At 39.4% G+C, this 23,859-nt stretch overlaps 2 protein-coding genes across 3 annotated transcripts in view; one reads left to right on the top strand and one right to left on the bottom strand.

Moving 5' to 3' along the window:
* Window positions 1–23,859, top strand: part of LOC145468071 (uncharacterized) — a 73,681-nt gene that overhangs the window by 22,788 nt on the left and 27,034 nt on the right. For both annotated transcript variants that reach the window (XM_081451736.1, XM_081451735.1), the window contains 37 exons: window positions 666–698; window positions 956–1,237; window positions 1,718–1,888; window positions 2,233–2,265; window positions 2,858–3,139; window positions 3,943–4,113; window positions 4,223–4,255; window positions 4,703–4,984; window positions 5,325–5,483; window positions 5,789–5,836; window positions 8,254–8,286; window positions 8,551–8,832; window positions 9,436–9,600; window positions 10,556–10,591; window positions 11,044–11,325; window positions 11,408–11,578; window positions 11,882–11,911; window positions 12,004–12,285; window positions 13,096–13,254; window positions 13,595–13,642; window positions 14,111–14,143; window positions 14,362–14,643; window positions 14,919–15,086; window positions 15,676–15,708; window positions 15,972–16,253; window positions 16,555–16,722; window positions 17,347–17,379; window positions 17,830–18,111; window positions 18,640–18,801; window positions 19,001–19,048; window positions 19,410–19,442; window positions 19,993–20,274; window positions 20,739–20,903; window positions 21,618–21,650; window positions 22,008–22,289; window positions 22,866–23,030; window positions 23,527–23,559. In XM_081451736.1, the coding sequence (XP_081307862.1) occupies window positions 666–698; window positions 956–1,237; window positions 1,718–1,888; window positions 2,233–2,265; window positions 2,858–3,139; window positions 3,943–4,113; window positions 4,223–4,255; window positions 4,703–4,984; window positions 5,325–5,483; window positions 5,789–5,836; window positions 8,254–8,286; window positions 8,551–8,832; window positions 9,436–9,600; window positions 10,556–10,591; window positions 11,044–11,325; window positions 11,408–11,578; window positions 11,882–11,911; window positions 12,004–12,285; window positions 13,096–13,254; window positions 13,595–13,642; window positions 14,111–14,143; window positions 14,362–14,643; window positions 14,919–15,086; window positions 15,676–15,708; window positions 15,972–16,253; window positions 16,555–16,722; window positions 17,347–17,379; window positions 17,830–18,111; window positions 18,640–18,801; window positions 19,001–19,048; window positions 19,410–19,442; window positions 19,993–20,274; window positions 20,739–20,903; window positions 21,618–21,650; window positions 22,008–22,289; window positions 22,866–23,030; window positions 23,527–23,559 (5,466 nt within the window). The remainder of the gene's footprint in view (window positions 1–665; window positions 699–955; window positions 1,238–1,717; window positions 1,889–2,232; window positions 2,266–2,857; window positions 3,140–3,942; window positions 4,114–4,222; window positions 4,256–4,702; window positions 4,985–5,324; window positions 5,484–5,788; window positions 5,837–8,253; window positions 8,287–8,550; window positions 8,833–9,435; window positions 9,601–10,555; window positions 10,592–11,043; window positions 11,326–11,407; window positions 11,579–11,881; window positions 11,912–12,003; window positions 12,286–13,095; window positions 13,255–13,594; window positions 13,643–14,110; window positions 14,144–14,361; window positions 14,644–14,918; window positions 15,087–15,675; window positions 15,709–15,971; window positions 16,254–16,554; window positions 16,723–17,346; window positions 17,380–17,829; window positions 18,112–18,639; window positions 18,802–19,000; window positions 19,049–19,409; window positions 19,443–19,992; window positions 20,275–20,738; window positions 20,904–21,617; window positions 21,651–22,007; window positions 22,290–22,865; window positions 23,031–23,526; window positions 23,560–23,859) is intronic.
* LOC145468124 (tachykinin-like peptides receptor 86C) lies at window positions 5,788–7,307 on the bottom strand. Its single transcript, XM_081451808.1, has one exon. It carries the CDS (start codon window positions 6,980–6,982, stop codon window positions 5,888–5,890), a length of 1,095 nt encoding a protein of 364 aa, XP_081307934.1. The 5' UTR covers window positions 6,983–7,307; the 3' UTR covers window positions 5,788–5,887.

Here is a 23,859-nt window from a genome sequence, read left to right as displayed (position 1 = left end):
AATTAAGTAACTGAAAATTTGAAAATTTTGGCTTTTGGCTTGAAATTTTCATGGACCTTACAGACACAATAGTGAAGTCGAAAGCTTTTTCACAGTTTATAACTGAAATAACCAAAAGCACGTGGTTTACAAGCTTTTCTCGTGTTCTCCTAGCATCTCATGCGGGTGGTTTTATTGCGACTTTTTATTGCACTGAGTTGTGTACAATGGCCAATTTCTCTATGATGCGCACCTGCAGGGAATCATGGTAGTCGCATTCATAAAAGAAATATCCAGTCCAAGATGATGGATACAACTCCCATGATTCCATGCAGGTACGTCTCATAGAGGAAATTGGCCATTTAGGATACAATCAAACGAGTCATTTCAAGAATCTTCTCAGGTAAAAAAGTCTAGGGCAATGTTTTACAATCAGGAAAGAACCAGTGCACTCTGTGCACATAACTGATAAGTTATTGGCCAAGCTGTTCGATGACAGCGATCCAGTTACAAGCTGTGCTTGGACAGCTGTAATTGAAAATCTACATGGTGGCACAAGTTTCAATACACATTTATTACATATTTGCTAAAAAATAGAGTTAATAAGAGACAAAAATTTTGTTATTGATAGAATAACTGTTGGTAGACCAGAATGTTTGAAAATTAACGTGAATTTTTTTTGTCAGGCAAAGTGATTCGCATCACAGTGGGTTTACTGGGTGAGTAAAGTTAAATTAACTGATCTTCCACTGGACGGTAGGACTGACTGACTGCATTTTTTACTTAACTGAGGTTGAGAAATAAATTAATCACCATTTTGTTTTGATGTTACAAACATTAGCCCCTCATCAGAACAGATATTTATAAACTGATACCCCTGGTATCTCTTTAAATTCAATTGAATTCGTGAGAACTGGTAAAGCATGATTTTCTCAGATGAAAAGCCCCTTCTGATTTCCTCTCATTTTCTGTCTAGCCAAGGGGCTCGGTTGTTTCAGGGACACTGGAAGAAGAGCCATATCAACCCTAGAAGGCAGAAGTCGTCTTCTGAAAGGACATTACCGAAGGAGACGATATGCTATTCAGAAATGCGCTTTGGCTGCAAAGCGGCGTGGGTATAGCGTGTTTGCCGTACAACATCAGGGATGGTGTGCTTCAGCAAGACATGCTTATCGAACATATGGAAAATACGGGAGATCTAACAGATGTAGGAATGGAAAAGGAGGACCTTGGGCCAATGATGTCTACGTTCTGAGAGGTATAGAAACTGCTTAGCTTAACATGGTTTTCAATATCTCATTCTTGGGAATTTTCAAGACAACTTACATACAGTTACTCACTTACTAATTAATTGGACTGTGTCATGGCTGAGTTTAGTCTATTTTTTTAAATTTTGCAAAATGCTCGCTATGAAACTTAACGTTAGCGAAGAGAATCTTTGTGTGGATCTAAATGACAAAACCATAGCTTCATTATAAACAAATGTCTCCCGGTCGTTATAATTAAAGTTGACAAACAAGCGAGATTGACTTTGAAAACCTGTTAGGTAGAACAGTTTTCAAAACCCATTTCGCAATCCGTTAAAATCGTCTTCAATTCTTGTCCATACGTACCTTCTTTTGTATTTGTTGTGTTATAGAAATTTCCCTTGACTTTTTTAAGTGGTAATTTTTTTTAGATTTGACTCGAAATTTGCCTAAACTTCTTGAGAAAGTTCCTTTTAATCTCTTGTCCACAGGATCCTGTCGCGCGCGAACAACTCGCAGTGAATGCTGTGTATTCCCGTTCATTTACCGCAACAGACGATTCACCAGCTGTACCACAGCCAATTCCCGGGGACGCCCTTGGTGCGCTGTCACTCCAAGCTATGACGTGGACAAACTGTGGGGCTATTGTGCAGGACGAGGAGGTGAGGAATAAATTAGTGCAATTACTAAAAATATGATAAATGGAGGAGGAGGTGAGGAATAAATTAGTATAATTATTAAAATTATGACAACTCTCATATTTGCTAGTTTTCTGAACATGTTGAAATAATTGTTGGCGATTATGGCACGAACTTTTTTTCGCAAAATTAGTTCATCAGTTTGTTTTCTCTTCATATCAGAACTATGCTATAGATTTATAAATGCTTTGTTCAAGGCCAAAGATTTGCCCGTAATATCTTAGTTTAACGCTACTGCTTTGCAGTGGACATCTCACGTATATACATTTAAGAAATGTCAGTGTAATGCTTTATGTTTTCCTTTCCAGCAAAAATCATCAAAGTCACGCTGGCAGTCACACGTAAGTAACGACATCGAGACTTTTTATATTCATTTCTTGTCACCGTCTTTAACTGACTTTTAGAATTAATGCTAAATATTACAACGTGGTTTCCCTAGCAAGATACCCAGCTGTGGAGTTGAGGTAGCCACAATCAGGTCTGGGAGTTGTGCTTTCCGTCCCTGTTACTCAGTTGTAAAGAACACAGACCCCCTTTCACATTTTGCAAATCTGCCTATTGTCTGTTGGGCTCTTGATATTAAATTTAATTTCATAGCTGACCCGGTTATGTTGACACCGTCTATATCTCTACTTTTATTACGTGGCTTTATTTCTACGGTTAGGCCTACCGTCCACACTAATCCGTCACGTAAACAGAGCTTTCTGAAAACGATGATTTCACGATAATGATGTGATCTCAATGACCGAGTTTAATATTCTTCAAACATGAATCTAAAATTACCGGTGATTGTTCCCGTTCTAAATTCCTGCGGCGTAGTGTGAACGGAAAACATTTGACGCGTTTTCAGAGTGTAAACACTTTCAAATTTCACCAGCGTAATGTGGACCACAAATGTTAAAAATGTCCTTCTCTTCCCAATTCATTGTTTAGTCCAGAGAATCGGCTGCTTCAAAGACACTGCTCGCAGAGCCATTCCACAACTGGATGGAAAAAGTATTCTCCTACGAGGAAGCTACCGTCATCGGAAATTCGCCATAAAGAAATGCGCTCTAGAGTCAGCCAGGCGTGGTTACAAATTCATGGCAATCCAACATGGTGGTTGGTGTGCATCAGGACCGCATGCTCATAGAACCTTTGCAAGGTACGGACGATCTAACAGATGTAGGAATGGAAAAGGAGGACCATGGGCGAACGATGTCTACAGGATTTCAGGTGGGGTTTTCCGGAAATATCTGCTAAAAAGTGACGCACAGTTACAAACTTGGTTAGTCTCAACTCTGTGTGGAATTTCAGCAAGAGAATTTTTCAGTGCGACAACTCGAACCGGGCCACTTTGAAAAGAGTTAACCAATCAGAACGTTACTTGAGAACAAGTGATAGCGATCTTTTTCTCAAATAAACCAATTACATTAAAGATTATGAACAACAGATCTTAACAAAATTGAAAATCCAACAAAGTTCGAGTAGCTGCGAACCTCTCAGGAAACTTTGCCACTTGTTGATTGGTTTACTTTCGAGCCTAAGTTTTATACGCTTTTCAACGGTTTTGGTTTAGTTGTAGTAAAATGAGTTTTCAAGCTTAATTGTTCGAGCGAGATTTATAATTATGATAATTCACCGTCAAGGAGTGAATCTCTAAGAGTGTATATAACGCAGAGGAGTCGATAGTCTTAAATGTTTTCACGTCAAACAGACCGTTACCTGCCGTCACGAAGAGCTACCAATCCATTGCTCTCAGTTTACGTTTTGATTGGTTAGATTTCTTCGAGGTGGCCCGGTTCAATTCGAGTAGTCGCACTGTAAGAAAAAACAACATTTATTTAGTCCGTCGTGAATCTAGTGTTTCGATTCCTACTTCCCAGGAAGTAAGATCAAGTAAGCCAGCACAAACATCCGCTTACCACTTGTCTTTTTAGTTTTAAAAGTCGATAAAAGTTTAACTGAGGAAGAAAGCACTTATCAAGGCATTTTACGCTACCATAAAATCTGTTTTTAACACTGTCTTTTTCCTGTAGGAAAATGCCGTCTTCGCACTACAAAGGGCTACTGCTGTTCTTTGCCATTTGTGTATCGCAGGCGTCGATACAACAGCTGCGCCAGTAATGGACGGGGAAGGACCTGGTGCCCAATAACTCCGGAGTATGGCAGGAAGAAACTATGGGGGTACTGCAGAGGAGGAAAACGACGTAAGTATTATTTTCTCGCAATGAAGTATTATTTTTAACTTATGCAGCGTTTTGTGAACCTGTTCACAGATCAGTTAACCAACATATGGCATTTATTTGATTTCAACAGCTCGACCAATACGGGTCACGCCTGGTGTTTATAGTAAGTACAGTTTGTAGGCTTCTCCTTGTTGTATTATCAATCAATCAATCAATCAATTTATTCATGTCACAGACGTGGAACGAGTGAAGTTAAAGGTTCTACTACAGCTGAAAAGTTCTGTCTAATTCTGCGAAGGAAAAAAAGATGGCGACTGGTACATTTGCCCATAATCCTTAGTGCACGAAAACTTAAATAACGCTTATAAAAACGTATAGAAAAGTTCTCTGATCTTCAAACGTAGCAAACACAATGTCTTCAATACGGGAACAAATGCTGCTGGTTTTTCTTGTACTTTATGGGCTGTGTAGGGCTCGTATAGTATTGTGGTAAAATGTACAGTCGCCTCCGTGTTTCGTACGGAGGATTATTCTTTAATTGCTTCTTTTTGTTAGGTTTAAGACTAAACATACTTGACAAACTCAGGACATATTTTGTTATTCTTTGCAGTCAAACCTATTGGTTGTTTCCGAGACACTGGCCGCCGAGCTATTCCACAGATGGATGGAAAAGACATCGTCGTCCGTGGCTTCTACCGAAGAAGAGCCGCCGCCATCTATAAGTGCTTTGCGGCAGCCGCCAGGCGTGGTTACAGAGCCTTTGCAGTTCAGCATCAAGGATGGTGTGCGACTGGCCCAAGAGCTCACCTGACATTCAGGAAGTACGGACGATCCAATCGATGTAGGAACGGCAAAGGAGGACCATGGGCGAATGATGTTTATTTCATATCCGGTGAGTTCATTTAGTTTGTAGTATTTACTTGATACTTTGTTTCACTATTACCTCTAGATGAAGTCCGTCTTGACTTGACATGACTTGCCCGACAAGGCTTGACGTGATGTGATGTTACGTGACATGACATGACAAAACCTGACAATGCATGACATTAGTTGACGTCGCGTAAAGTGACCTGACGTGTCGTAGCTTAAAACACGACGTGGCGTGACTGACGGTGCGTGATGCAACGCGACATAACACAACATATCGTCGCGTGACTGATGACGTTACTTGACATGCTTTGAATCACTTCATGACTTGATATGACATTGCTTCTTTTGTTTTGTTTTTGTAGGCAAATGCAGGAAGAGAACGACATCGCGTTACTGCTGTGCCTTCCCGTTCAGATACAAGGGTCGTAGATACAATAGTTGTACATCCAAAAACCACAAGCGACCATGGTGCGCTATAACGCATAACTACGATAGGGACAGGAAATGGGGAAACTGCGCTGGTAAGCTATAGCAACTCAATAACTAGTTTCATACATTACAGTACATTAGAATATTTTAGAATACATTAAAATACATTAAAATACATCAAAATACATTAGAATACATTTTGTCTCGTGGCCACCGCATGAAGACTGAAGTTCTCTGGTTATCAAGTGTTTAGTGTGGCCTCTTGTACAGCTATCATCCTAATATGGATGTTTTACCAGCTGCAGCGGTTTGCCCCTTGTATCGAATATCATTTGAGTTTCTTTATGAATGCATATATTTATTTTAATTATTATCTTTTCTTCCTTTAATGTTACAGGAAGACGCCCTGTAAAACCAGTCCGTCCAGTGGTTCCCCCAACCAGAGGTGAGCTCCAAAACTACCCGCATAAGCATTAGAGTGTTTTGGTTTGCTGTGTCACCCACAGTTTCCATCAGGAATATGTTTTATTCTCCTTAGAGTTATTTGCTCGCATCTTGTCACCTTATTGTTCCGTTTTCTACAACAGGAACACAAAATGTTTCTTAATCCACGACGGTAACTTCCAACAAATGACAGACAGATTATTGGATTGACAACAGAAGACGAACACAATGCAAAATTCGCAATAACGTAAATAGATGGCCTCAGGAAAGCACAAGGCCACGAACGTCCCAGTTGGGACGTAAAATATACCAACGTTTGAGGAATGGCAACAATGTAAAAAAACACTACAATGACAACCGCCATTTGAATAGCTTGTCTTCGTTTCTTTAGAGAATGCCTTTGCAGACTTGGTGCGGAGTCCGAGAGGGCCCTATTCTGTCTTTTCAAGGAAATTGCTATCGCAGAATATAAAACGGTTATCACAAATAACGGTGCGATAGATACAAAGGTCACATGAAGCCAAGTATATGCAGCGATAGCCTCCTGGTTTGGAAAAACCTCCTCTGGGTATATTACAACACAAAACCTCATATTACCACGTTCTAAAAGTTTCGATGTTAATAGCCATGGAATGTTTAACACTCCTGCAAATATCCAAGTCGAAATGATAGCTATCGTGCGAATCTTGGTTGAAATAAGTCCAAGTTTCATTGGAAAAACCACAGCGACAAATCTGTCAATTGCTATCCACACCAAGCTTTGAGTAGAAACAAAAAGTGACACTGAACTTGCAAAATAAGACAACTTGCACAAAATAGATCCTAGGATTCCACTAACGCGCCAATGCCAAGAGTCCGTCACCACTTCAGTTATTTTAAGAGGAAGTAAAATCAGTGGAAAAACTAAATCAGATAAGGTCATGTTCACGATGAAATAGTTGATTGTTTTTCGTAAATCTCGATGCTTGTAGACGATGAGAATTATGAAGATGTTCCCGAAAAAACTGCCAAGTAGAACAACACAGTACACACAAAGTTTGGAAATTCTCTCACCAATCGAGTTAACAAAGATACAGGACCAGTTGTCTTGGCCCGGAGCAGTTTCGTTGCGAATAACAGAAATCGTCGAATTAGATGCTAGTAACATAATGTAAGGCTTTACTTTTCAAACTGAACCGTACTCGCGGTGCTAACTCTTTCGAAGCACAACTCTAAGTGAATTAAGAGATGTGTTAACACTGTTTGTTTAGAAATGAAATGCAATTCTGCTGGTTTTAAAAGCTTTCCTTCTTTCATCCTCATATTGAAACTTAGATTGGATTCTCCGTGCGTCCTGATTGGCTAATTAGCTTTTTCTAAAAGCATGATACAAGGGGCACTTTCCAATCGATAAAAAATTCCGGTTTAAATTTCCGGAAATTTCCAGTGACAGATGGAACAAAGTTTTCCAGAATTTCCGAAAACGAGAAGAACTTCCAGAGGTATATCCAAATTTTCAAAAACTCCAAACCGGAATTGCCGTTCCATTTGATTTCCTTCAGGAATCTCCAGAATTTTCGGTTGAATGGTTCGCTTTTTGGAAATTCAACCTTTACGGAAATTCCGGATTTTCAGGAAGTTTTCCTGGGAAAGTTATAATAATAATAATAATAATAATACCACCTGTCCGTATTTCGAAGTTTTCGGAATTTTTGGTTGAATTGAAAGTGCTCAAGGCTTTGGCTTCCTCTGTTTGCTGAATTGAGACTCGATCCCTTTTTGCTCAACCAGCTGGTTTACAAAAGACAATTGTTACTGAAGACTTCATTATTATAAAATAAATAAAATGCCAAATATCTCATTTCGGTCCACTAATGAAATATCTGTGAACAAATAAAGGAAATAACATTTAGGTGCAGGTTAAAAATTCTTTCTTTGCTCAAACCAGCTGGTTTACAAAAGGTAATAATTAAGGGAGACTTCATAAAATGCAAACTAAAGATAAAGACAGAGAAGGGAAGTTCCTTCTGCACACTTGCAGACTGAAAGGTAGATGCTTTCTAAACATATATAAAATGCAACTAATATGGTTTTACTGAGGTAGACCATTTTCTTAATTTTTACGATACGTACAATTTTTCAACCATTGGACCTCAAGCTAAGTGAGATCTTCCTGTGTGGATTGATATGACAAAGTTACCCACTTTCAATCATTTTTGATTATGTAAATTCATGAGAAACAAATCTACTTTCTTAAAGTTTAATGTGATGTTGGAAGTCCTGTGCATGCAACACTATATCAAAATCAGGGCTGAATGTTGTTGTTTGTGTTTTTCAGTTGTTAGTGTCTTTTTTCGATTTAGTCTTAACTATTTGACGTAGCCTTGGCTCTTGTTGTTTTGCTTAACTTAACAGTATCTGTAAAATTTCTCATTTCAGGAAAAGTCATACGAATTTCTATTGGATTGAGAGGTTAGAGAACATTTTGGTTTCAAAATTAATGTGTTGAGCTGAATTTATGTTGAATTCTCCTGTATAAAACCAATCTGCCTAGCGTCTTGCTTATCACTGAGTTCTCTTTCAGCAAAGGGGCTTGGTTGCTTCAGAGACATTGGCCGACGGGCCATACGCTTTCGACAAGCCATAGCACCCTTATCCAATTCAAAATCCATTTAATTCTCCGGTATAAAACCAGTCTTTGCCTAGCGTCTTACTCATCAATGGGTTCTCTTTCAGCAAAGGGGCTTGGTTGCTTCAGAGACACAGGCCGAAGAGCCATATTACCCTTAGAAGGCAAAAGTCGCCTTCTGAAAGGACATTACCGCCGAAGGCGATACGCTATTCAGAAATGCGCACTGGCTGCACAGAAGCGAGGCTACAGAGTGTTTGCCGTGCAACATCAGGGATGGTGTGCGTCAACGAAGTATGCCTATCGAACATTTGGAAAATACGGGAGATCTAACAGATGTAGGAATGGAAAAGGAGGACCTTGGGCCAATGATGTTTATGTTCTGAAAGGTGGGACTTATAAACTGTTCTTGTGAACAGTTCAATAGTTTATACCCTGGGAGCTAGTCTCGTTTACAGCTGTTCTTGAATCGTGACACAGCATTCGTCTCCAGAAGAAGTATTGGGTGGTAATCAGGTTTTCACGAATTGTAATAGTAAATTATTTAGAAGTTGCTCAAAAGCCCTCAAAGATGCTAAAATCTTTCCCCTCTTAAACCTGAAAATTTGGTTGCAAAAATAAAGTTTTAAAGTTGTTGGTATATAAACAGAGTTTTAAGTTTCGGATATGCGCTGTGATTTCACTTGAACAACTTCTTTGACAAATGAACATGCTCTCTCAGCGCTACGAAATCATGTTAAGTGTTAAACTCAGAGACTGACTAGCATAGTCTCTTTGAGGCCTAAACAGTAGCCCTTGTTGACGTTCTAAATGTATTTGGACTAGCAGTACATTTTCGAACCAAATATTCCAGCCAACGTCAACGTTCAAAACCAGATATGTGTTTCATCGATAAGACAAAAGGCTAATCTCCAACCCAGATGCCCCACGGCCACGCTTCAAACAGAATAAGGTCTGGCTACAAGATTAACAGCTTCTACTGTCTTCCCCAGGTTCCTGCCGTAGAAGAACTACTCGCAACAACTGCTGTGTTTTCCCGTTCATTTATCGCGGCAGACGATACAACCGCTGTACAAGAATTAACTCCAGACGGCTCTGGTGCGGCATCACTCCAAATTATGATGTGGATAAACTGTATGGTTGGTGTAGAGGACGAGGTGAGAACCTGCTTGGAAATTGTACTCTCCAGTTTGAAGTTAATCATTTGCAATCTGAAAAAATCTTCTCCAATCTTAGTCATCCTTGTCTCGTTTTGTTTTATAATTACTTCTTTGATGTTTTTTCTATCTCGGTTAACTATTATTTTAGATCCCCTTCGATTTGAACTTAACTTTTTAAATCGTACAAAAAACTTGAAAATGTCAGCTTGGTCGTTTCTCTATCCGACTCAATCGTTTCCAGTCTTAGCCATCCTTGTCTCGTTTTGGTTTATTATTATCTCTTTGATATTTTTCTATATTAGTACACCATTATTTTTAGATTTCCTTCGATTTTAACTTAACTTTTTACACCGTATATATATATAAAAAAAACTTGAAAATGTCAGCTTGGTCGTTTCTCTATCCGACTCAATCGTTTCCAGTCTTAGCCATCCTTGTCTCGTTTTGGTTTATTATTATCTCTTTGATATTTTTCTATATTAGTACACCATTATTTTTAGATTTCCTTCGATTTTAACTTAACTTTTTACACCGTATATATATATAAAAAAAACTTGAAAATGTCAGCTTGGTCGTTTCTCTATCCGACTCAATCGTTTCCAGTCTTAGCCATCCTTGTCTCGTTTTGGTTTATTATTATCTCTTTGATATTTTTCTATATTAGTACACCATTATTTTTAGATTTCCTTCGATTTTAACTTAACTTTTTACACCGTATATATATATAAAAAAAACTTGAAAATGTTAGCTTCTTCGTTTCGTAATCCGTCTCAATCTTCCCTAGTCTTGACCATCCTTGTCTCGTTTTGGTTTATAATTACTTCTTTGATGTTTTCCTACCTTAGTAAACTGTCATTTTAAGCTCACCATTGTTCAAAGATACATTTTCCACATCTTAAGTAACTATTTTATATAGCTTTTTAAAGCTAACTGTTTTCCTTTATCTTTGCAGGACGACCTATACCAAGAGTGCCACCGTCATTGAGAGGTAGGTGGCTGAAATGAAAAATTTTGGTTTGAATTTAAATATTTAAAAAACTAAAAAATAAATATAGGAGGTAAAAGATAGTAACCATTAACTACTAAGTTTATTTTCTTCAAATGGCCTACAAAGATGATGATTGCAGCCATTTTATTTCTTTCTCTCTCCTTAAGACAGTAAAGAGATAGATAAGAGCTTAAAATAAATTAAAAAGGTTACACATTAACCAGGAAAATGTAATGAGCTCAAATTTGCGAGCAGCATCTTAAGATGAAGTGAATAAATCTCTATACTAAATAAATTTTATGCCCGAAACGATTTTGAACCATTTTTTTAAAGACAAAAACTCCTTCAAAGTTTCTAAACGGAATGTAATTTTATAAAATACCGTTTTGCCAAATGCTTTATTTTTTTTCCGCAATACGTATTTAATCATGAATTTTTTACTTAAATTTTAGTCCAGAGACTTGGCTGTTTTAAAGACACAGGGCGCAGAGCGATCCCTATTCTTGAGGGTAAAAGCCGATTTCTTAGAGGTAACTACCAGAGGCGGCGTTATGCCATCCAAAAATGCCTCATGGAAGCAGCCAAGAGACGCTATCGAGTGTTTGGAGTCCAACATGGCGGCCAGTGTTTTTCGGGACCGCATGCTCACAGAACCTATGGGAAGTATGGTCGATCAAACAGATGTAGAAATGGCAAAGGAGGAGCATGGGCGAATGATGTCTACCTGATTTCAGGTTTGGACGCGAGTTTTGTGGAATCTTTGATGTTTTGTAGAATTAGGGTTTTGAGTTTTTTTCTTCCCTATACACTTTCTAGGTAAATGCAGGAAGCGTACGACGCAAGGAAACTGCTGTGCATTCCCGTTCAGGTATCGCGGGCGCATATACAACCGTTGCGCCAGGAATCGACGGGGACAGAGATGGTGCGCACTGACTCCAGACTACTCCAAGGACAGACTGTGGGGGTACTGCCGGGGAGGAAGAAAGCGTAAGTGATGACTTTTTTCTTTGTCTGTCACGATCTCTAACCCAGCTTCCTAATGTAAACACTACCATTCAGATACTATTGATCCCATTGAGGTACCAAGGATAAAACTTGGCTTGAGTTGATTCGACAACTTTTGTCAGTTATGCGGAAAATAAGCACTCTTCCACCCTAGGAAAAAGGTCTGCGAGCAAAACCATGCCCAGGGATTTTTCTGAATTTGAGGTATTACTCGTTATTGTTGCATCCCCATTGATGACATTACAAGTACTAAACTAAGTTTTTTGTTTTCCATTTTCTCGGCAGCTGCTCCTATTAGAATTTCTGGAGTTACCAGTAAGTACATGAGCTCACCTTGCTAAGTGAAAACTTTATTTTATCAAGAATGTTTCAAAGAATTTAATCACTTCGTTGGTTTTATTCCTCAGTCAAATCCATTGGATGTTTCCGAGACACTGGCCGTCGAGCCATACCTCAGATGGATGGTAGAGGTATCCTCGTTCGGGATTTCTACCGAAGAAGAGCCGACGCCATTTTTAAGTGCGCACTTGAAGCCATGAGGCGCAATTATAGATTCTTTGCTGTGCAACACCAAGGATGGTGTGCGACTGGCCCAAGAGCTCACATGACCTTCGGGAAGTATGGACGATCCAATCGATGTAGAAACGGCAAAGGAGGCCCATGGGCTAACGATGTGTACAGTATTACCGGTAGGTCTTCGAAAGTTTCTTTGCAACCTTTCTCTCTAAAATTAAAGGAGCTCAGTCACAGTATTTTGAGTTATTTTGGTCACATACAAGATTACATTTAAATCGAAGAAAACCTGAAAATAATCATTTACTAACTAAGATAGCAAAACATCGAAGAGACAGTTTTAAACCGTAAAAGAGCAAGAATGGTTAAGGAAGGAGCAGATTACGGATTGCAAACGAAGAACTTGAAAAATTTAGGCTAAACTTTTCAAGTTGTGCAAACCGTTACGTAGCTCCTTTCACTTGCTTTTGCGTTTGAATTGTATGCAATCTCGTTTGCTGTCTTTGAGGGCCTTGTCCTTACCTGTCTAAAGTGAAGTAGGACTTAGAGTGGGTACGCTTTGGCGACTTCCTTTACTTCCATTAGCGCAGGTAGCACTGTAGATAAACATTTGCCCTACTCGGCTGTCACCCGTAGGAAAGATACTTGTAGAGTTGTGCTTCGTTAATAGGATTGCTCAACTTCGTTGTCCACTATCGCAACTGAAGAATTTAAGCTTTTTCAAAAAAAAAAAAAAAAAATCATCCTCGCCACGCCCCGGCCACTGTTATACCAGGTCCATTCTTCCATTCGATATCCTAGATGACACAAGAATAAAATGCCAATATCCAGCTTTCTGATTGGTTCTTGCTGGTCACATGTGTTGACTACGACACTCTGATTGGTTATATAACCATTTACCTCTGAGGTTATGTACATTCACTCATGACATTCACTCATTTTGTTGTCTAGTAATACTAAACATTTCTTTTTACACTTTTTTTCAGGTTCCTGCCGAAGGAGAACAACTTCGCGTTATTGCTGTTCTTTCCCGTTCATCTACAAAGGCCGTCGTTACAACAGTTGCACAAGAAGAAACCACAATCGACCATGGTGTGCTCTCACACCAAACTATGATAGAGACAAGAAGTGGGGAAATTGTGCAAGTATGTGCAAAGTTGACTGGCTTTGTTTTTCCCATGCCTTTGAGTTTAGTTAAGAGACAGTTGAACACCGCTACTCCTTGTTTCTTCGAACTCAAAACCATTTTCCCTTGGATTTGCCCTTCAGTCATATACTAGCGGCTATTTCGAACTATTTTTCGTTTCACATGAGAGTTGGAAATCGTCAGGTTCAACTGTATATAAAGTGAAATTGAGAAAATCTTTGTCAGCTGTTTTCTGAAGGTGACACAACTTTACAGTAGAAAATAATGTATCGAGCGTTAGCAAAGGAGTGATAGTTTAGTCTTTTGCTGTAACCAGTATTGTTATACTTGTCTTTCAGGAAGGAGACCGGTAAGACCGGTTCGTCCGGTTGTCCGTCCGCCACGAGGTACTTTTAAACTGATGTTTAATCTTAAAGATTGACCTTAGTGTAAAGTAAGCATTAAAGGGACTTTAAAGAGTCAAAACCCAAATGACATTTTCATTGGAGGAAACCTAAAAATAATTGTCTAGTTTTATTGAAAGTTATTATATAAGTGCACGAAAGGAGCGTTACGCCTTCTCAATACCTGTCGTGGTATCTTCCAAAAGTTTCTAAACCAGTCATTACAATTTGTTCTCTCTGCAGCGATTTACTTAATATCTTTGTTCTGATGTCATATCTTAGGAATTTTGTGCTTTCAGTTTCACGGTTGAATTTTTAAAATAACTATGGGTAAATCAGAAATGATTTCCCAGTCTTACCATAATTTAATTTGCTGAGGGTAATTTCCATTCTGCGTTCACAACAGTTACATTTCACATATATAGTGCTAGTGATCATGTATTACACTGTCTTTTCTCGCTTCTTTTTCAGGACGAAGAGTAGGAATCACCACTGGAGTGATAGGTAAGGTTTAATGTGAATTAAGCTATTTTATGGAAACTAATTTACAATTACTATAATAGCAAGCTGAGAATTTCAAGAGTTGTTGAAGAGTTATGTTCTGTCAAAGCCTTTGATAGTCTACAAACTTGGCAAAAGAAGCAAATGTCCAAGGAGTCGAAATCAAATGCGTTGTCACAATTGAGTAGAATCTCATGAGTCTATGGTTTTCTGTATTACAGCTTACGGCATCGGTTGCTTCAGAGACACTGGCCGACGTGCCATATCAACCCTGGAAGGCAGAAGTCGTCTCCTAAAAGGACATTACCGCAGGAGACGATACGCTATTCAGAAGTGCGCAGGCGCAGCACTAAGACGAGGCTACAGAGTTTTCGCGATACAACATCAGGGGTGGTGTGCGTCCGCGAGATACGCTTTTAGAACATACCGCAAATACGGGAAATCTAACAGATGTAGGAATGGAAAAGGAGGACCTTGGGCTAATGATGTCTACGTTCTAAGAGGTAAGTTAACTTAACTGTTTCTTGAGTGTATAAATGAACTTTTGCGGCAAACTTTCGGCATGAACATGAACATGAACTTTTTCACTTCTCGTAATTTTTCAAAACATCCACGGTATTTTTTGGCATTACGATAGATGCGTTGGCTTTATGATAAAGATAAGTACGCCAGTCTAGAGGACCACAAGTTTTCAGCATTTTTATAGTGTACACGGAACACTTTCTTCAGCCAAATAGAGCATGCACAGTATCCAATAAGCTTCTCTATTCGTTACCAGGCTCCTGCCGTGTACGAACCACGCGCAACAACTGCTGTGTTTTCCCGTTCATCTATCGCGGCAGAAGGTACAGAAGTTGTACCAGAGCTAACTCCAGACGTGCCTGGTGCGCTCTCACTCCTAATTATGACGCAGATAAAATGTATGGCTGGTGTAGAGGACGAGGAGGTGAGGAATATATTATCATAATTATTAGAATTACTGTAAAGGAAGGAATAAATTATCGGAGTCATTAGAATTGCTGTTAGGTGTGACAAGGCCAGGGATGAATAATTAGAATTACCGTGCAGGCAGAAATAAAAAGGTGAGATCTGTTACCATTAGGAGTGGAAATTCAGATCAATGTACTCGGGTTTTAATTGACTTTTTTTTAACTAGCCAACTTAACTTACAAATTTCATTCTTAGGTATGCTACTACGAGTTTTAGTTGAGTATGAGACAAACTAGACCGTGGACAGGCTTTCTAGTCGAGGATGGGGCGAAGAAAAAGCGGGTAGAAAGAGGGTAGAAGAGAGAGTAGGGGCCAACGCCCAACTCCCCAAGCTAATCCCCACTCGGCCACTTCACTTTTAGCCAGTTCTTTCTCAGCCCTTCCAGCCGCAGTCAGACCCTCCCAGCCGGAGCCTGTTCACAAGCTAGAGACAGACAATTTAAGTTTATGAAATCCATTATACTACTGCTATAATTGATATCAAGTGACTCAACATTTGCACGAATGGTGCACTTAATGATTTTCCCTGTCATTTTTCTCAACAGTTCGACCAATCAGAGTCACACCAAGAATTACACGTAAGTAACTTGCTTTCCTCACCTGCGTAATTTTCTCAAGTTTCACTTCATTATGCAAATATATTCTATGCAGATTGGACTCTCGACCAACCAGATTCAACCTCTCCAGGCAAACGCGTGTCACTATGCAAGCTTCACTGTAGCTACGTAGAAGGTCCTTGCATTAGTCACGAACTCTTTTGCGGGATTGCGTGACTAACTCAAAAGACTAGCGTTACTGTGACCTTTTTAAATGAACGTTGTTTTCTTCGTGACATTTTTAGTGCAGAAAGTTGGATGTTTCAAGGATACAGGGCGTAGAGCTATACCCCAGCTGGATGGAAAAAGTATCCTCTTACGAGGTCCCTACCGACGAAGAAAACTGGCCATCCAAAAGTGTGCCTTGGAAACCGCGAGGCGTGGCTACCTTTACTTCGGAGTCCAACATGGCGGCTGGTGTGCATCAGGACCGCGGGCTCACAGAACCTATGCAAAGTACGGTCGATCAAACAGATGTAGAAATGGCAAGGGAGGACCATGGGCAAATGATGTCTACAGAGTGTCAGGTATCTGTCAAAGTTACCTTGTAACTTTGCCAAACGGCCCTCTTTTCGCAAGTTTAGTTTGCCAAACAGCAGAGAAACGTGCAAGACTCCATCCTGACGTAGCTCAACAGAGTGTCTGTGATTGGTTCTTACTTGCGCGCGAAAATTCAAAACCTGGCAACGACCAATCACAGACGTGTACAGCTACGTCATCAGTTTGGAATGTTTCGGGTCCAGACCTCTCTCAAGCTACTTCAAAGTAAAGAAAAAGAGTAAATGCTCTATCACTGCCAAAAAAATTGTTTTCTTCTTTCCTTTTTAGGGAAGTGTCGGTATCGAACTACAAGAGGTTTCTGCTGTGTACCGTTCACGTACCGCAGGCGCAGATACAACGGCTGTGCCACGAATCGACGAGGACAGAAATGGTGTGCCATCACTCCTGACTTTAACAGAAACAAACTGTGGGGGTACTGCAGGGGTGGAAGTAAACGTAAGATACTTTCTGAGATATAAGAATTAACTACAAAACGCTTGAATTAGATTACACTAGGGGATAACAGGAGATACTATCGATACTTAGCGGATGCTACTTCCTTAGGTATTTAGCATAAATTTTCCTAAATGTGACCTAATATATCGCAACGTAGTTCATTGAGACTTGTCTTAGGCGTTTTTGTTCGCCTTTTACCGTAATTACCATGCCATAATTTGCAATCACCCAATCAGAAGACTTGTCTTCGTTTCTAAATTCCTGCGATATCTAGACACTAACCTGCTATTACTGGTTTCTCTGCCAAATTTGTGTGCGGTAAATACGTAAGTGTATCTTTCCTGACATATCAGACTCGTTTGGTCTCGCCACGAGTATCTTGGCGAGACGTAGTCGAGCCAAAATACGAACCCTGGCAAGACCAAACTCAACTGGTTTGCAAAACTGAGGAAAGATTAGGTATGGTTACTAGTAGTCGTTTTATGTATAACGTACTGTGTATGTGTATATTCTAAAGTTTATTTACTCTATAATATTTTGTTAACATACACAAACGTCCTGTGGCTGGCTTTTTCTTAAATTTTTAAAACGAACTTTATTATAATACTTTCTTTATTTCTGCAGCTAGACCAATAAGAGTTACAAGTGGAGTGATAGGTAAGTAAATGCTTGTGCTTTATTGCATTTAGCACGATCTTTGACTACGTAATACGTACTAAATCAAACACGAAAGACCGTGTTTGATCACATTTCCAACGCCGAGAAAAGAGTTGAAAATAAGACGCGCAGTGAAGTATTTTTGACCAACTTCGAGGTGTTTGGAAATGTGGTTAAACGCTGGCTTGAGTGCTTGATATATCTTCTCAATCGAGACTAAAACTAAGGAGAAAACGGAGAATTAAAATCGTAAAAAATTATGTTAATTAATATCAGATATCCAAACACTGTCACGGTCATGATTTCCTTTGTTTAAACTTGACGAATTATTGAATTTGAGAAGTGAAATTAAAAAAAATACCATGTGTAAAATACTATGTCTATATTTCTGCTTTAGCATAGCACTACTCTTCTCTGGTTACATCTTTTTACATCATTCTTCTTTTCCAGTTAAATCACTGGGATGCTACAAAGACACAGGTCGCCGAGCTATCCCACAAATGGATGGCCGTAACCCACTTGTCACAGGCTACTACCGAAGAAGAATTGACGCTATCTTGAAATGTGCCTTAGTTGCTCTGAGGTTTGGTTTCAAAGTTTTCGCTGTCCAACATCAAGGATGGTGTGCTACAGGTCCAAAAGCTCACTTGACTTACAGGAAGTACGGACGATCCAATCGATGTAGAAACGGCAAAGGAGGACCTTGGGCGAATGATGTGTATGTTGTTTCCGGTAAGAGAAATTTTCTCGTTAAGGTTCATTTTAGTAGATTACACTTGAAAGAGAAAGATCTGGGTCAGGGGCCCGTTTCTTGAAAGCCCCGGGAACCTTTCGGGCCTGCAAAGCCATTATTAGTTAATCTGTATCTAAAAACAGAGAAGCGTATACGCCTGAAACTTCTTGTTTGAAGGGAACTTCTTTTCACATTATGAATATGCGAGTAAAACAGCTCCGTAAAACTAATAATAAGGTTTGGGATTTTGCTATGGCTTTCCGGGTGCGAAAACTTTTCAGGACCTTCGAGAAACGGGCTCCATGTCTGGCGAATTTTGTTTTGTGTTCTAGTGTTAAAGGTTTAAACCAGAAAATGTCGTTCTGCTGCTTTCTGTTTGTCAATTGTAAATTGTCATTATGATTTAGAACTTAGAGGCGCATGTGTTCGAAAGAGTGAGTAGACCTTTGCACGCGTTACGTGCCTATAATGTTCTATGATAATTTTGGGCTCTCAGTTTGACATGTGTTGTTATTATGACTATACAGGCAATTGCAGAAGACGCACAACTTCGCGTTATTGCTGTTCGTTCCCGTTCATCTACAAGGGCCGTCGTTATAACAGTTGTACAAGAAGGAATCACAATCGACCATGGTGTGCTCTCACTCCCAACTATGATCGAGACAGAAAATGGGGCAACTGCGTCAAACGTAAGCTTGCTTCATTATCATTATTTGATTCTTAGAAACGAATCTTAGGAAACTTTTTTCAGGACTTGGACTCCTTTTCACGAGTTTAAAGAACGTTTGTCCGTTTTTTGAAACTGTCATGAAATAGCATTATGTTGAATTTATCAAACTTGAATTTATCAATTTGAAATGTATCATATACTGTTTGTTTCCTTATCAGGACGTCGCCCAGTTAAACCAGTCAAGCCTGTTGTCCGTCCTCCAAAAGGTAAGAAAATTGTTGCAAATGAGGCTTTTTGGTGTAGGCTTAGACGAAGTGTATTTCATAGCCATGTCGGGAGCTGAGAAAATTGAGACAAAAATTTCCTTGGCTTGCAACGTGGATTTCAACGTACTTTTATTGAATTGTACCTTTTCCTTTATTGTTATTTTATTTACCTCCTTTTTGTTATTCACTTTTGTTATTTATTTTAAACATCTATGGTTTAAATGTTAAACGCTTTACGTATAATTGTTTGTTCTACACACACTGTAATTGTAATTAATCAGTGGAGAAATCATTGCGTTACTTCAAAAGGGAATAATGCTCATTTAACATTTTCTTTCATTCCATTTTCCAATTTTTACAGCGGAGGTCATACAAATTACTCCAGGTTTGAAAGGTAAGTACAAAAAAGTCCTGCGTTTATTTACAGTTAACTCATTCATAGAAAAAGAGAAAAATCATGACTTCAAGTATTATATCAAACACGAAAGACCGTATTTGACCACATTTCCAAACACAAAGAAGAGAGTTGAAAATACGACGCGCAACGGAGTATTTTTGACGACCTTTGAGGAGTTGGAAATGTGGTCAAACACGGTCTTTCGCGTTTGATATATCTTCTCAATCGAAACTAAAACTAAGGCGGAGTGAAAATCTGTGCTAATTAAGATCAGATATCTAGTTTTTGCATCTTTGTATGTTTGTGTATATATCCTCACTTCGTTGGAATCCTACCATTAGCGCAATACTGAGGGCGGGGCGACTTTTTTGTTCGGCCATTACTTACGGTCTTTTACGGTTGCGTTTATTTTCTTAAAACATCAAGATCTTAGCAGACAGCCAGCACGTGATTTATTATGTAATCACTTCCACTTAAAAGTAAATTAACCGCCATGAAACTGAGAGCTGTATAATTCAATGGTGTCATTATAAATCTTTCCCTGTAGCAATCAGCATTGGTTGCTTCAAAGACACTGGTCGACGAGCCATATCAACGCTGGAAGGTAGAAGTCGACTTCTTAAAGGACATTACCGAAGGAGACGATACGCTAAAAGGAAATGCGCTCTTGCTGCAAAAAGGCGTGGTTATAGCGTGTTCGCGGTTCAACATCAGGGATGGTGTGCGTCATCCAAATATGCTTATCGCACGTATAGAAAATACGGCAGATCTAACAGATGTAGGAATGGAAAAGGAGGACCTTGGGCGAATGATGTCTACGTTCTGAGAGGTAAGGAAATCGCCGACTTCGACGATATATGTAGCGAAATTGGCGTGCAGAGTAATAGCTCATGAAATACTCGCCTGTGATTGGGAAGAAGTCTTTCTTTAACTCTAGAAATTCAACGCCATTTATGTAACTTACTAATCCCCCTCCCAAAATCCCTGGGAAAATTTCGTTGAAAAATGCTATCACTGATTTGAAATAGCAAGGTCTTGCCTCCATCGCTTTCTATAATACTGTTTCGCATAGTCCACTTTAACTTAAACATCGCTTGTTAAACTTCTTCTACTACTCAGATCCAATTGTGTCATTAAGCTATTAGAAACAATAGAGCGCTGTTTGGAACAAAATTAAGTACATACAACCGACACAACTTCTCGACAAACAACTCTTTGGCGTTTTGGTTTTGTCACCGAGATTAAAATATGTTATATTAAAGGCAGGTTTTTTCCTTCTTGTTTTTCAAATAGGTTCTTGTACACGCTCATCAACTGGCAACTGCTGTGTTTTCCCCTTCATTTATCGCGGCAGACGATACAACCGCTGTACCAGGGTTAATTCCAGACGCCCCTGGTGCGCCATTACGCCTAACTATGACCAAGATAAGCTGTACGGATGGTGTGCCAGACGAGGAGGTAAGAAGTAATATATCAAACACGAAAGACCGTGTTTGACCACATTTCCGAGCAGCGAGAAGAGTGTTGAAAATAGGACGCGTAGCGGAGTATTTTTGACGAACTTCGAAGTGTTTGGTAGTGTGGTGAAACACTGTCTTTTGTTTTTGATAAATCTTCTCAATCAAAACTAAAACTAAGGAGAAAATGGAGAATTAAAATCATAAAAATCTATGCCAATTAAGATCAGATGTCCAAACACCGTCGTGGTCATGATTCCCTTTGTTTAAACTTAATGAATTATTAATGAATTTGATAAATAACGAAGATAGATCATGCCCTGTGCCCTTTGACCGTCGTGAAGCCAAAACCAAAGCCATCGCTTCTGACCAATCTTAATAGCGCAATAAGCCAATCAGAGCTCTAGGAAGAAATATGCAACCGGCGCCAAGCGCGGGAAAACGTGCATAAGCCAATTCAAAAGAACAGTTTCCTGATTGGTTGAAGAATTAACGTTTTTACGCTGATTGGCCATGAGCGGTTGGATCACGTAGATCACTTGTCGGTTTTTGAAACCAATTGCAAACATTTTTTCTAGAAAATGCAAACCAAAAGCAATTTGTAATTACTTTTGAAATTAAACTGAAAACCCCGCGGGCTTTGCTTCGCTTCTAAGAGCATTCTGTTGTAGTTAATTGTTGCTATCTATAAACTTTTTCTTCTTTTTGTTTGCAGTGCGTCCAGTGAGGATAACATCATCGATAACAAGTAAGTCTGTTGAACACACAGAATCACCAAAAGTACTCTGAATAACGTGACAGCTTACTAGTGACGAAAAATGTCAAAGATATAATGAGAAAACGAAGAGAGATAGAAGTGGATATATATTGTTTAGATAAGGTGGAAATGAGACAAATTACGAATGATCAAAATGTTTACCTAAATTTTCCAAGATGCACTGTCAGCGACATAGCTCCCTTAAGTTGCATGTCGTGTGTCTGGCGCGTGTCCGTCGCGTGCCAGGTTGCACCTGTCGCATGCCTGTCACGTGGCTGTCGTGTGTCTGTCTCTGATATTTCTTTATATAGGCTCTATCTCATTTCTCTTGTTATAATTTACTTTCAGTCCAGAGAATGGGTTGCTTTAAAGACACTCCTCGCAGAGCCATCCCAATATTGGAAGGCAAAAGTAAACTTTTGAGAGGAAACTACAAGCGACGAAAGTTCGCAATTCGTAGATGTGCCATGGTCGCCGTCAATCGCGGCTACAAAGTATTTTCTGTTCAAGACGGTGGCCAGTGTTTTTCAGGACCGCGTGCTCAATATACCTTTGCAAAGTACGGCCGATCAAACAGATGTAGATATGGTAAAGGAGGACCGTGGGCGAATGATGTCTACAGAGTATCAGGTGCTTTTTCAGGCTTGTTTTGTAGAATTTCTTTACAAACGACAGAGTCGGGTACTTAAGGATGGTTAACTTGAAGGTCTAGAGTTGTTGCAATCCATAATAATTCAATTTTAACTTGAATCGTGTAGAAGTATTTTTGCGATTCTCCCATCCTTCGTAGGAAAAAGATGGCGACTGGTGCATTAACCCATAATTCGTTACGCACGAAAATCTTACCAAAGCTCATAACAACGTACAGAAAAGTTCTAAAATCTTCAAACCTGGCATACACAATAGCGTTGGTACAGGGACAATTGTTGCCAAAATATGGCTGTGGGCTGCGTTAGCTCGCAAGTTATGGTAGTAAAATGTAAAGCTGCGATCTTTTTCCTACGGTGGATTGGATTTTATACTAGGCCTTACCATACTGTTTTTAACAAAATCCCACTTACTTCGTTTAACAAAAGTCAACAGTAAAATATTGTATCACAGTAAGAGAGAAATCCGCCAGAGGTTCAGTGCCGTTTTTATTTCTGCTACTGTTATCTACTACAGAACTGTAAAAGTCATTCGTGACTTTTTTTTTACGGAGTTTAGGTAGATGCAATCAACGTACCACTTCAGGAAAATGCTGTGTGCTGCCTTTCAAATATCGCGGGCGCCTCTACAACAGATGCGCCAAAACTCCAAGGGCCTGGTGCCCAACTGGCTCTAACGTGTACATACGAAACCAACCATGGGGCTACTGCAGGGGAGGAAAACGTAAGGACATGCCCTTGTTGGTCAGGCTGACCGCCGCTGCCTGACCTTTATTGCAAAATTAAAGCTAATACAAATATCATGACGTTTAAGACTGGAAATTTGGATAAAAACTTAAACAAATCTTCGGATGGGTAGGCGGGAAAGTTGGCAATGGCGGACGCAACAGAAACAACTGCCGGCCTCACAGGTCACATTATCTATACCCAGACCCCAGCGGTGTGTGAGAAAAATATTTTTCAGTTGTTTCGTTTCACTCAGCCAGTGAAAAATTATTCTTCTTTCATCCTCTTATCTTTGCTTTTACTTAAATTTTACGAATTCACAAAAAAAAGTGGTTCGGAAGTTTCAAACGAGTCTAGGGTTACGATTTGTCGTTGTCTCCTTCCATGCTTTTTATGCCATTTTTGTAATCTAATTTTTAAACTAAGCTGTTATTTTGAGATGTACTTGTTACGTCGAATTAAGTTTAAATTTGAAAAAATATTGTCTTTTTCAGGTCAGCCAATACGAGTAACAGTTGGTGTACGTGGTAAGTATCCGTTTCTTGTTACTTGTTATGATTAAGCCCTTTCACCCTATGAAAACGGAATGTAAATGTCAAAGTTTGAATGGAAAAAGGTAGAAATACAAACAATTTCACATGAAAGTACTGCTAAATAGCCTTCATTTGAATGGTCACACGCTAGGGTGTTATCCACAACTTAAAAATTAGAACCACCTCGTACACAGCATAATAAACAGTACCACATGAAAGTACTGCTCAACAACTTTCTTTTGAATGGTCGCGCACTAGGGTTTTATCCACAGACTTTAAAGTTAGGACCACCTA

The sequence above is a fragment of the Orbicella franksi genome, chromosome 14 (assembly GCF_964199315.1).
Source record: "Orbicella franksi chromosome 14, jaOrbFran1.1, whole genome shotgun sequence".
Taxonomy (NCBI): Eukaryota; Metazoa; Cnidaria; class Anthozoa; order Scleractinia; family Merulinidae; genus Orbicella; species Orbicella franksi.
The sequence above is the reverse complement of the archived record's forward strand: the minus strand, read 5'-3'. Positions and strand labels throughout refer to the sequence as shown.